This window comes from Peromyscus leucopus, chromosome 15 (assembly GCF_004664715.2).
Source record: "Peromyscus leucopus breed LL Stock chromosome 15, UCI_PerLeu_2.1, whole genome shotgun sequence".
Classification (NCBI taxonomy): domain Eukaryota; kingdom Metazoa; phylum Chordata; class Mammalia; order Rodentia; family Cricetidae; genus Peromyscus; species Peromyscus leucopus.
Window position 1 is genome coordinate 27,643,399 of NC_051076.1, and position 11,750 is coordinate 27,655,148.

Sequence of the window (11,750 nt, forward strand, 5' to 3'; positions counted from 1 at the left end):
GTGAGCTGCCATGTGGGTGCTGGGAATTGAGCCTGGGTCTTCTGGAAGAGCAGCCAGTGCTCTTAACTCCTTGAACCATCTCTCCAGCCCTGCTCCAAGATTTTGTAAAGCTATTGGGTGATTATCTGGTAGGCATTCTGGGCTGGAAACTGCCGCCGTAGGTCAACTTCAGTTGTTCAATAAACTGCTTTAATTGGGGAGTAGGAAACAGATCAATGGACAAGGATCCCGAGATAAACACTGAGAATGAGATTGCTATTGGAACCATTTTTTTGTCCACCTGACAAATGAAATGCTCTTTATTTGAGTTTTTCATGTGCAAAGCACCACAGAGACTTGCCCAACCCAGCAAGGTGGTCACGAGGAAGGGTCACAACCACCAAGGCTTCCACCTATCCCTCTTTCTCCAGCCATTCCTTATAGGCCCCAGCATAGTGTCGAGCCCTGTGGAGAGAAAGAGCGATGGAAGAGCAGGTCCAGGGGGCAGCCCCCGTCAGTTCCCAGCTAGCAAGCCTTACGCCGCCACTGCCTTGTCATACCCTGTGTATCCAAGACCCTGTGCCAGCGCTGTGGCCTGGGAGCCGCGCTTGCCCAGCTGACAGAAGAAAACAAGATTCTTGTCTTCAAGCTTTGGCTTCTCAGCACTGTACAAGGCTTGGAAAGTAGCTGGGTCCATGGTCAAGGCGGTTTCCAGCTCCGACACTGAGAGGGGACAAAATGGGGAGCCAGTGGCACCTTGGGGTTCACAATATGGGCCTCAAAGAGCTGGGTCCTGGCCAATCTGCAGAGACTGTCCAAACATATGGTGGCCACCCCCCATCCCCATACCAACCTCAAAGACAAGGAACAAACAGCCTACTCGTGTAGGAAGTTAGGCCAACAATGCAGTAGAGGATCAGGTGGATGAGGGAATCCCCCATCAGGCTGCTGACTTGCCCCTCTGGCTGCCGGCTATCCCCTCCAACTGGATAAGCTAGTTCCACTGCCAGGATTCTCCATTCAGCTTTTCTCTAGGGAACCCGAGTGCTGACCCCCGCTATCTCTACCAGCATCGCCCCTACCCTAAGTGAGGCCCCGTTAGCGAAGACCATCATGGGCTGTCCCTCTGCCAACACAAGAAATCCTGTACCAGGGATGTTGAGTGCCCCGGGGATGGTACCAGCTTCTGCCTCCTCCCGAGATCGAACATCGATGAGCTGGGCCCTGCCCGAGGCCAGGAGTGAGCGGAGTTCCGAGTACGAGACTGTAGGCACTGAGAAAGAGGACACGAGAGAACTGAGGCTGGGGGACCGCCAGACACCTGTGGCCTGTGCCCCCTCCCTGGAAGCTTCCGAACTCGGTGGAGTTGTTTGTGAGGACCGCAGCCACACCCCTACGCTCCTCTCTCCACAAACAACTCTATCCGCGGGACCAGCATACACAACCTCACCCCCACATCCCAGATACCCTCACGTCCTCCTCAGGTACCTCCAGTCATGGTGCCAGCAGCAGCAATTGTGTGACGGAGACGCAGGAAGGCAACCCGAAGCATCTCCCCTCCCTCCCTGAGCCCAGCCAGGGAAACCGGAACTGGAAGCCAAGTGCGGCCCCTGGCTGGCACCCACGCAGCGCCCCAGTAGCACCTGTTGGTGATAACCTCTAACTCCAGTCCACAATTGAAACCTTTAAAGACTGCAGTGTAAGGCCGGAAATGACATCCAGGCCTGGCACAGGTGCCAGGACTCTGGGTAATCAGTATAGGAATAGTCACCCCCACCCAAAGGTTAACCCAGCCCTCACTGGTCAAAGGGTAATATGTATTTCCCCTTCCCCCAGGACCCCATAAAAGAAGGAAAACAGACAACTGTGGCTCTAAACAATTTTATCTTTAAAAAAAAAAAAAAAGAAGAAAAGAAAAAGAAAAGAAATAAAAAGAACCATCCCCAGAAGGGGCTGGCTCTCAGTGAGCCCCTGCCTATCTTCCTCCCTGGCTTCAGAGACTTCTGCAGAGGCCCAGCTGCTCACTGGCCCCTCTACTATTCATGGGAGAGCAGCCACCTTGCCTCCTTCCCCACTTCCTGAATAAGCCTGCTCCCCAGAGTAATCAGGTGCGCATCTTAACTTCTGCTCCAGGAAAGGAAGAGCCAGTGGAAGTGCTGGACCCAGAGAGTGTGCACAGACCCTCCGCTGGGCACTCTAAGCAAGCACACGGCAAGCCCAGGTTCGGTGTGTCCAGTGTCCACGGATACAGCACATGCAGTGTGCAAAAGGAGCACAAGGACCCGGGGACTACACGGTGGGAGCGGGCGGGCGGGCAAGGCGGTCAGTACACGTCCACTTTGTGTTTCACACCACTCACTGCAGACCGACACACCACAGGGCCTCAGTTCAAAGTCACGCTTGCCAAACTGCCCCGGTCCCATGCCAGACGTGGGCAGTGAAGGAAAGGGGCATGGGATTAGCCTGTTGCTCCCAGGCTATCTGCAGTTCTAGGGCCCAAAGCCCCCCGAATCCCCATAGTTAGTTGCTGTCATTCTTGATGACGACCTCTAAGCCATGGTGCCGCAACTGAGCTCGTAGTAGCAGGTTCTTGTTTTTAAGATCTTCCACCTGCACAGAAAAGGAGGCAATTAGGGAAATGGCAGGAAAAAAAAAATCGATACTGCTAAGCCAAAAACGTAGTCACACACCCAGTGCTGAGTAGGACAATGTGAAGTGTTTTCTAGGTAATCCAAACTGGGTCAGTGGCTACAGGGTGGCGGAGGGGGCCTGTCCTGGCATTTGTCTGACCTGTTGTCGAAGCACATCATTGTCTAGCTGCAGCTGATCCAACCCCTGCAGTTCTTCAGACAACCGGTGGTTGCTCTGCCGCAGCTCCTGGATATAATCACAGGCTTTGGATAGGATTCCACCTTTACTCTGCAAGGCAAAGTCAACAAATGAGGACAAAGGCTTAAAACACCTTGCTTGCTTCCCAAGAGCAAACTCACACTTTTGGATTGTCGCGCCCCCACCCCCACCCCAACGGTGAGACAACATCTCAGAGAGTATTGTGAGAAAAGGACGGCCATGAACGCTTTATTCGCCACCATTTCTGAAAACAGTCCCAGGAGACAGAACTCCAGCCTCCTCCCCGCTACCAGGGTCTTTCCATGACCTGGCCAGACTTGGTGCTCTCCATGGAGCAGTCTGGGATGATTTTGGACAGCTGCACAATCCAGTTGTTGATCTTGTCCCGTCGGCGCCGCTCCACTGTGGGACAAAGTGGAGGACACAGGGACTCAGTGAACGACCAGCCCTTCCTGCCCTCACACATCCCACAAATCTACTGAGGCTGCTCCTGGCTTCACACCTGGCTATCCCCTACCTTCATTATGTTGAGCCCGGCGTTTCTCATCTCGAGTTGTCCTGGGAGCCTCTGACTTCCTGACAGTAGAGTCCAGGGTGATCAGACCAAGGAAAAGACAAACAAACAAAACCAGACTTTTTAGGGTGAAGATTACGCAAGATTTAGCAGCTATTAAAATCACTCAAAATGACTAAGAATACATAAGGTCACTCACGGGGAATAAGGGTGGGTCCTGGGGGCAATGGAACGCTGGCTCCCTCCCTGCAATACTTCTTGTGGTGACATCATCACAAAGAACTGACCTGTGAAGATGTGAGTTAGGCTTTTGTCAGGACCTGGGACTAGGAACCTCACCCAGACCTTGGGACCCTTTTGAGAGTATGCTCCCATCTGCTGGTAAAGCATCTTAGGCTCACTCTATGCCCTCATTTTTTTGGGGGGGGATGGGAGAGGTTCAGACATGGTTTTTCTGTGAAGCCTTGGCTGTCCTGGAACTTACTCTGTAGCCCAGGCTGGCCTCAAACTCGAGAACAGCCTGCCTCTGCCTCCTGAGTGCTGGGATTAAAGGTCTGTGCCAGCACCGCCCGGATTAAAGGCATTCTCCACCACTGCCCAGCGACGCTGAACTCAATAATGACTGAACGTCAAGTGCTAAGGCCCAGAGCCCCCAGCCACGCCCCACAGCCCAGCCCCACTAGCCCAGCCTTGTACAGCATCTCACCGGTACTGGGAGGGGTGGCCTGCCCCAGCAGAGCCTCTGAGCCCTGGGTGGTAACAACAGCAGTTGTGCTTCCAGATGTGGTACCCCCTGACCCATCTCCCACTGCGGTGCTGGGAAAGTAAGTATAATGTGTTTCGGCCGCTGTCCCCTCTGCGTCAACTGCATCGTCACTGGTGAAAGCACCCTGGATCACTGCCTGAGGAGGGAAACGAGCGGAGTCCAGTCAGGCAGGGACACAGTTCTACGCTATCAACCTGAAGTTGCTATCCCCTACCAGAAAGAAGGAAAAACAGAGAAAGCCTTCAAAGATAGCAACAAATGCAACCCTGACACAAAATTAAACTTACTTCAAATACGATCTGTTGTTTTTTTTAATTCAATTGTGTGGGGTTTTTTAGATTGATTTTTATATGTATATTTTGCCTGAATGTATCTATGTGCACTCTGTGTGCGCCTACTGCCTGAGGAGGCCAGAGGAGGCCATTTGATACCCTGAAACCAGATGGCTGTGATCCACCATGGAGATATTTAAGAACTGAACTCAGGAAAGTTTGTAAGAGCCAAGAGTGCTCATAACTGCTAAGCCATCTCCGCAGCCCCAAATGCACGTGCATGTATGGCTCATGGGCACGATCTCTGTAGATGACAGGGTCATCTCAATGACAAAAGGCTGACTACATCTGAAGCTAGTGCTTGGGGTCAAAGCCACCCAAGACGCACACACTGTTCCTAATCCCACCCCTCCTTCCTACTGGCCCCTCCCCATCCTCTCACAGCCTATCCCCTGTACCTGGGTCATAGACTGAGTGGCCGGGTAGCCACTGATGGCGCCAGTGCCCTCTGTCTGGCCATCCAGCTGCCCCTCAGACACCTGGATCACCCTGTACATCACCTGGAAGCAAGAAGAAGGGGGAGAGGTGGGAAGAGAAGACAAGAGTAAGTGCCCAGACCCTACGGATCCTACGCCCTCTCAGAAAGGGCCTCCTAGATTGAGTCCCACGAGTCGTTCAAAGACAGAGTCAGCTATTTGCCCTTTCTTTCCCAGCCCCACACCAATCTTTACTCTTAGCCTATTAACATGTCATCCCGATCACACAGTTTCATCTCATTCTCCAAGCTGCAGCTTCCCAAAATATGTTCAGGCACCTCCCTTGATCCCAACCCCAGGCAACGTCTGCAGTCACCTGGCCCCCTCCCTTACCTGGCCCCCATTCTCAGTTCGGAAGACGTACTTGACGTTGGGGTCGGGGAAAGTAGCAGCTGACTGGATGCTGGCGATGGCTACACTAGTTGGGTCCTCTCCAGTAGCCACTGCACCTAAATCAGAAGAGGCACAGAAAGATCTGTGAGTCACCTGCCTCTCTCCCTGGTCTACCTGCGTGTTGTTTAAAGACACATGGTATACAGAAGACGGCCAGTCGGCTGAGGTGGGGAGGCTGGGACGGGCTCTTGGTCTTGGTTTGAACATTCACCTTCCTGGATCTGCACTGTTCCCTCTTCGGCTTCAGCTGTCTTCTGCTGCCTATTTGAGGTAAGACAAAAACCAAAAACACAGGGGGAGATGTGAGACGCTCATGACTTGTACACAGTTCCCAAACGCACTGGCACTCACAACAGATGTCAGGTTAGGTTAGATCAGACAATGGCAGTATTTTACTGCCAGGAAATGACAGTTACTGCCAGTCATGGGGGCGCACACCTTTAATCTCAGCAGTCAGGAGGCAGAGGCAGGAGGATCTCTGATTTTTGAGGCCAACCTGGTCTACAGAGTGAGTTCCAGGACAGTCAGGGCTATGTAGATATATTCTGCCTCAAAAACAAAACAAAAAAACTAGTAAACTAAGTGTTTACCATGTACATAGACATCAGGCTATAAACACTTTTTTTTCTTTTTGGCTTTTCAAGACAGGGTTTCTCTGTGTCGTCTTGGCTGTCCTGGATGGTACTTGTTCCAGGCTGGCCTCAAACTCAGATCAGTCTGCCTTTGTCTCCAAAGTGCTGACATTAAAGGCGTGTATCACCACCACCTGGCATACTACCGTGACAGTAATAACACATGAAATCAATAGTGCTCTGCTATTTTATAGATAAGGAAACCAAATCACAGAGCTGGTAAGTGATGGAGTTGAGGGGCCCAAATCCAGTTCTGCCTGAATCTAATACTCTTAGCCATTCTGCATTCTCCAAGGCCATCCCTCTCTCCTCCCAGACTCCACTTCTTCACTTACCCCTTCATCTCTCTGTGAGGGGGCTCATCCGAGGAACTGGTCTTTTTTTGGAAGTCTTCGTATCTCCTGACTCAAAGGCCTGAGTGCTAAATCCTGGAGGAAATTATAGAGTTTACAGTGAGGCTAGGCAACTGAGCAGCTTTCCAAGTTCTGGAACCTAGGCTCCAAGAAGACAAAGGCAGAGAAATGAACCAATTATCTGCAGAGGCCAGTCAACTTCCCCAGTTCTGATGGCAAGGGCTGGCCTACAGTGATTGAAAAGCAACTCCTCATGAGACACAGTGGCTCACTCCTGGAATCCTAACACTGAAGGGAATGAGATGGGGGATTGGTGCAAGTTTGAGGCTAGCTTTGGCTACAGAATGAGATCTTAAAGAGAAAAAGAACCAGGTGTGCTTGCCCATACCTGTAATCCCAATACTTAGGAGATAGAGGCAAAATAATTAGGAATTTAAGGTCATCCTGGGTTTCAAAACAAGTCTTGGACCAGGATGGGCTACAAGAACTTGTCTCAAAAACAAAAACAAACACACACCATAAAGTGGGGAGACAGCTCAGGGGTAAAAGTACTTGGATGGAAGCCTAACACTTGAATTCTAAAACCCACATGAGAAAGGGATGCAGTAGTGAGAGCATCTCTAAGTCATAGTACACCTCGATGGAGAGATGAGCAGTAGACATAAGAGGATCTCTGGAAGCTGGGTGGCAAGTCCAGGACCGACACCCCAAGGTTGTCCTCAGAACAAAAGAAAAATCAGGTTGCTAAGGTGGCTCAGCAAGCTGGGCAGTAGCAGTGCACTGGGGAGGTAAAGGCAGGCGGGATTTCTGTGAGTTCAAGGCCAGCCTGGTCTACAGGGAGAGTGACTGATATGGAAGATCACTTTAACTAGGTAAAGGTGTGTTACATTTATTTGTGTTGCATTTGTTTAATTATGTAAAGATGTGTTGCCTGCTAAGGCACCTGCTTGGTCTAATAAAAAGCTGAACAGCCAATAGCTAGGCAGTAGAAGGATAGGCAGGGCTGGCAGGCAGAGAGAGTAATAGGAGAAATTTAGGCTTGGAGAAGAGGAAAGACAGAAGAGAATGAGGGAGACAGGAACATCCCCAGGGCCAGAATCCAGGCAGACAACAGCCAGCCAGACACAGAGGAAACAGAAAAGTATGACACACAGAATGAAAGAAAGAAAAGTAAAAGGCCCCAAGGCAAAATGTAGATGAAGAGAGACAGGTTAGTATAAGTTAAGCATAAGCCCCAACATCCACCCCATCTATAATCTGCTGGAGCACATGAAGGAGGGACCTGACCTGCAGACCCAAAGCTGCAGATCTCCAGGACACAGGGCAACAACAGGATATCCAGGAGGAGTCCCAGTGAGGGCCCAGTATTGATAGTGTAGCAGAAACCAGAGGCCTCGAGCCAGACCACTGACTCTTAGCAATGACCACTTGCCTGCATGATTCACTGTGTCACACTGCAGCCTCCATGAGATTTTTACCCCCCACCTTTTTCTCTTAAATTTTGTTTTATTTGGGGAGGGGTGCAGGGGTAGAGGACAGATTCGAAGGGAAGGGGAAATGAATGGATCAAGATGCATGATGTGCCAGGCAGTGGTGGGCAAGGCCTTTAATCCCAGCACTTGGGAGGCAGAGCCAGGCGGATCTCTGTGAGTTCAAGGCCAGCCTGGGCTACAGAGCAAGATCCAGGACAGACACCAAAACTGCACAGAGGAACCCTGTCTTGAAAAAAACAGCCCCAAGGCCAAAAAGACACATAAATAAAAAGTAAAAACAAGCATAAGATGTATAATTCAGCTAATATTTGGCTTTAAAGGGCTTATTGGGAAATGGTATCATTTTTACTATTTTCTACAGAGAAAATATTTTCCAGTTTCAAATAACTCTGGACTTTGGAATTACAACCTGTTTTTGTTGTTGTTTTGTTTTTCGAGACAGGGTTTCTCTGTGTAGCTTTGTGCCTTTTCCTGGAACTCACTTGGTAGCCCAGGCTGGCCTCAAACTCACCGAGATCCACCTGGCTCTGCCTCCCGAGTGCTGGGATTAAAGGCATGCGCCACTACCGCCCAGCTACAACCTGTTTTTATGTTATAAAAAAAAAAAAAAAATTTAAGTGGGAAATGCTGAAGGACCACTGAACTTGATGTTGTATTTACATATCTATCTGTATAAAATGATTATAAATGTTTTTAAAAAGGTGAAGTGCAAATGTGAATTTAATAAAAGTTGTAGATTTTCCACACTGTATACAAACTCCTTTATTACAAATAAATACTTATGCTTAAAAAAAACAACAAACAAATGAAAATAAGCATAAGGCCGAACATTCATAACTAGTATTAAATTTCTGTGTATGATTTGGGGGCTGGCAGTCAAAGAAAGTCTGCTACAATCTAGAACTACAGAGAAACCTTTTCTCGAAAAACCAAAAGAGAGCGAGAAAGCCAACTCTTGCAAGCTGTCCTCTGACCTCCACAGCCCACACACATGTGTGCATACGCACACACCATAACTTTTCTTTTAAAGCAAATTTTTAAATAATGTTCTTTGCTCCTTCCCCCACCCCCTTTGGTTTTGGTTAAGACTGTGCTTCTATGTGTGGCTCTGGATGTTCTGGAACTCACGCTGCAGACCCGGCTGGCCTCCAACTCACAGAGATCCTTCCTGTCTCTGCCTCCCTGAGTTCTGAGATTAAAGACATGCACCTGCTGCTCCTCTGAATTCATTCCAAGAGGGGAAGGAGATAATTATACTGGAAGGCTGAGAAATAATGTATTTCAAGGTACAGTATTGAAGCAATTATGGATTATTACTAAAGCTATTATACTCTGCTATAACAGCTTTTTCATAGGAATAGCTAGGGCCATGTTTAGACCACCACTATTAAATAACACCCACTATGGTCCCTGATGCTTCTTCCAGCTTCTTAGACACAAACTGTACAATAAGAAATTGTAAGCCAGGCAGTGGTGATGCGCATCTTTAATTCCAGCATTTGGAAGGCAGAGGCAGGCAAATAGATCTCTGAGTTAAAGGCCAGCCTGATCTACAGAGTTCCAGGACAGCCAGGACTACACAGTGAAACCCTGTCTTGAAAAACCGAACGAACGCTGGGCAGTGGTGGTGCAGGCCTTTAATCCCAGCACTGGGGAGGCAGAGGCAGGCGGATCTTTGTGAATTCGAGGCCAGCCTGGTCTACAGAGCGAGATCCAGGAAAGGCACAAAACTACACAGAGAAACCCTGTCTCGAAAAAACCAAAAACCAAAATGAAAAACGAACGAAAGAAAGAAAAAGAAATTCTAGTCCTCACCAGGCCTTTTGGTGCTCGCCTTTAATCCCAAGCACTCAGGAGAATCTCTGTGAGTTCCAGGCTAGCCTGATCTACATACTGAGTTCCAAGACAGACAAGGCTCTGCAAATAGAGACACTGTCTCAAAATAAAATAAAACAACAACAAAATTCCAATCCTCAAATCTAGAAAGGGAAAAACTGGAACGTCTTTTTGTCATTGGAAAACCATTACTAACCACAAAACCTAGATTTGGCTCTTGGGCACCATTCTACTGTCAGGGCTCTTGTTTTGGGGGAGTCCAGATTTACAGCATCTGTTACAAACTCTAAAGCCCAAGCGCATCATTTCAAAGCTTCTTTATTTTATTCATCAAGGCTTCCTGTAGAGAAACACAGTTGCTACAATGTTGCCATGACAACTCCACATCAACTAAGCCTCAGGAGGAAGGGGGGGGGGCGGGATCCAGGCTCAGGATTCTGAAGGAGAAAAGACAATGGGGGAGGAATCCATCTACAATGTTTCTGCCTTAGGACTCTTGACACCCCGCCAGAGAACCGGAACAACAAAGAACTGAGCAGACTGATGCCTCCCGAAAGAAACAGCTGCACAGTACAAAGCAATAAAATCATCTCAACAAGAAAGGGGCAAGGTTTTTGTAAATTCTCTACCCGAAAGATCCTCCAAAACCTTTCTAATCCAAAGAAAATCTTAAGTTTAGCGGATAATAAACCTCGGAAAGCCCGCGTAACAACAATAACAAAAAGGAACAGAAAGTGAAACTGCCCGTCCAAAGTAATGCTGCAAAGGGAGGTAGCCACAGCGCTTGGGGACCACCTAGCTCTCCATCCTCAAATGCCAGGAGGAAGAGTCCCTTCGAAGCTTGCTTGTTGCATGGCCTGCAGGAGGAGGCAATGAAGGGAAGGCGAGTCACAGGAGGCAACTGTATAGCCCACAGCTGTCAGAGCAACTTCTGAGGCCACTCAGCAACCGCGTCAGGCTACTTACTCAAATCTTGGTTGTACATCCGGAAGCGTTTCCTGAGCATTAAGAATATGTGACACGGAAATCAGCATAGGATGTTGTGGTTTGCACGCTCAAAAGGAGGGCCCAGCAAACGCCCTCGCCAAGCACGGACGCAAAGGCAAAAAAAAAAAAAAAAAAAGGATCAAGTTCCGAAAGACTTCACGCGCCGGGACCTTGCCTGAGATCGAGGCGTCTCCCTGCAGGCCCACCAACCAGTAGTAGGCGCTTGGGGAGCGGGGCACCCACCAGGCGCGAGCCCCGAAGCCCGCGCGGTGACCCCGTCGGCCCAGCCCCGCTCGCCCCGCGCCCCAGCTGCTCTGCAGAGGAGACAGGAAAGGACGCGGGGGACCTCCCCAGGCCTGCGGCTGGCAGCTGCAGCCCGAGGCAGGGCACCGCGGGAGGGAGGGACGTGTGCACCCCGGGGCGGGGAGCGAGCTCGGCCCACAAAGCAGGGCAGGAGATAAAGAGCCCGGCGCGGCCCCCTCCCCCAAAACAAAGGCTGGGTGGCCAGGCGTCGCCTGGCCCGAGGAAAGAAAGCCAAACCCAAGCCGCCCCGCCTCGCCGCTCCACCTCGTCTCCAGATTCCAGCTGCCTCCTACGCACTCACCGACCCAGGCCGCTTTAGTCGCCAATTTCCCCCGGCAGCGTTCTCCCTCTTTGGAGCTAGGGCTCGCCATAGACAGCTGCTCATGCGCAATCGCAGCCTGCGGCCATATTGGTGAGGGGCGGAAGTGTCTCCTCGGCCCGCCCTGACTACTGATTGCCCCAGACCAGCCCCGTTTCCGTTCGCTGCAAACTTCGATGCGGACTAAAGGAGACGTGGGTGTGTGAGGTTTGACCGGCCCCTAAGAGAAACAGTGTCCTTGGGGACGTCGCTGGCGTTCTAGCTGTTTTCAGCAAGAACCAGAAAAAAAAAAAAAAACCCGACTAAATTGTACTTCCAGCTTGGGGCTAGGCGGAGCCTTTTCAGTTCCACTAAGAGGAAGTAGGGGAGAAATGGCGTTCCTCGGCGCCATCTTTAACAAGGGCAATTTGGGACGCCATCTTGGTTCAGGGCATCACTTTGAGGGGTTCCAAGTGAACATTGGGACATTTCTGGGCATATGCAGATCTGGGTATATTCCTTTGAACGAGCGTCAGCA

The 11,750-nt window shown here is 50.2% G+C and overlaps 2 protein-coding genes across 7 annotated transcripts; both read right to left on the reverse strand.

Moving 5' to 3' along the window:
• Positions 1–236: 236 nt before the first annotated feature.
• On the reverse strand, positions 237–1,738 carry Tstd1 (thiosulfate sulfurtransferase like domain containing 1). The gene is made up of 4 exons (XM_028860078.2): positions 1,468–1,738; positions 1,130–1,252; positions 540–702; positions 237–444 (listed from the first exon to the last, which is right to left on the reverse strand). The coding sequence occupies exons 1-4, from the start codon at positions 1,529–1,531 to the stop codon at positions 393–395; spliced, it is 402 nt and encodes a 133-aa protein (XP_028715911.1). The 5' UTR covers positions 1,532–1,738; the 3' UTR covers positions 237–392.
• A 106-nt stretch (positions 1,739–1,844) lies between these two features.
• Usf1 (upstream transcription factor 1) lies at positions 1,845–11,460 on the reverse strand. Of its 6 annotated transcripts, none has more exons than XM_037211247.1 (11): positions 11,216–11,460; positions 6,278–6,370; positions 5,522–5,571; positions 5,251–5,366; positions 4,840–4,941; positions 4,050–4,245; positions 3,543–3,630; positions 3,347–3,462; positions 3,137–3,231; positions 2,770–2,898; positions 1,845–2,589 (listed from the first exon to the last, which is right to left on the reverse strand). In XM_037211247.1, exons 2-11 carry the CDS (start codon positions 6,283–6,285, stop codon positions 2,500–2,502), a joined length of 990 nt encoding a protein of 329 aa, XP_037067142.1. In that variant the 5' UTR covers positions 6,286–6,370; positions 11,216–11,460; the 3' UTR covers positions 1,845–2,499. The 6 variants fall into 6 exon arrangements, with proteins under 6 accessions (XP_037067142.1, XP_028715910.1, XP_028715907.1 ...); XM_028860077.2 differs by having other exon boundaries at positions 3,347–3,405; positions 5,282–5,366; positions 11,216–11,451; XM_028860074.2 differs by having other exon boundaries at positions 3,347–3,405; positions 11,216–11,442.
• Between the last annotated feature and the right edge of the window lie 290 nt (positions 11,461–11,750).

Coding starts and splice junctions, on each gene's coding strand:
- Tstd1 (XM_028860078.2), bottom strand. CDS start 1,531: ATGCTTCGGGTTGCCTTCCTGCGTCTCCGTCACACAATTGCTGCTGCT. Junction 1,253..1,467: donor TGCTGGCACCATGACTGGAG/GTACCTGAGGAG, acceptor CCTCTTTCTCAG/TGCCTACAGTCTCGTACTCG. Junction 445..539: donor CAGGGTCTTGGATACACAGG/GTATGACAAGGC, acceptor TTCTCTCCACAG/GGCTCGACACTATGCTGGGG.
- Usf1 (XM_037211247.1), bottom strand. Junction 4,942..5,250: donor GAACTGAGAATGGGGGCCAG/GTAAGGGAGGGG, acceptor TCTTGCTTCCAG/GTGATGTACAGGGTGATCCA. Junction 3,463..3,542: donor AGGACCCACCCTTATTCCCC/GTGAGTGACCTT, acceptor CACCCTAAAAAG/TCTGGTTTTGTTTGTTTGTC.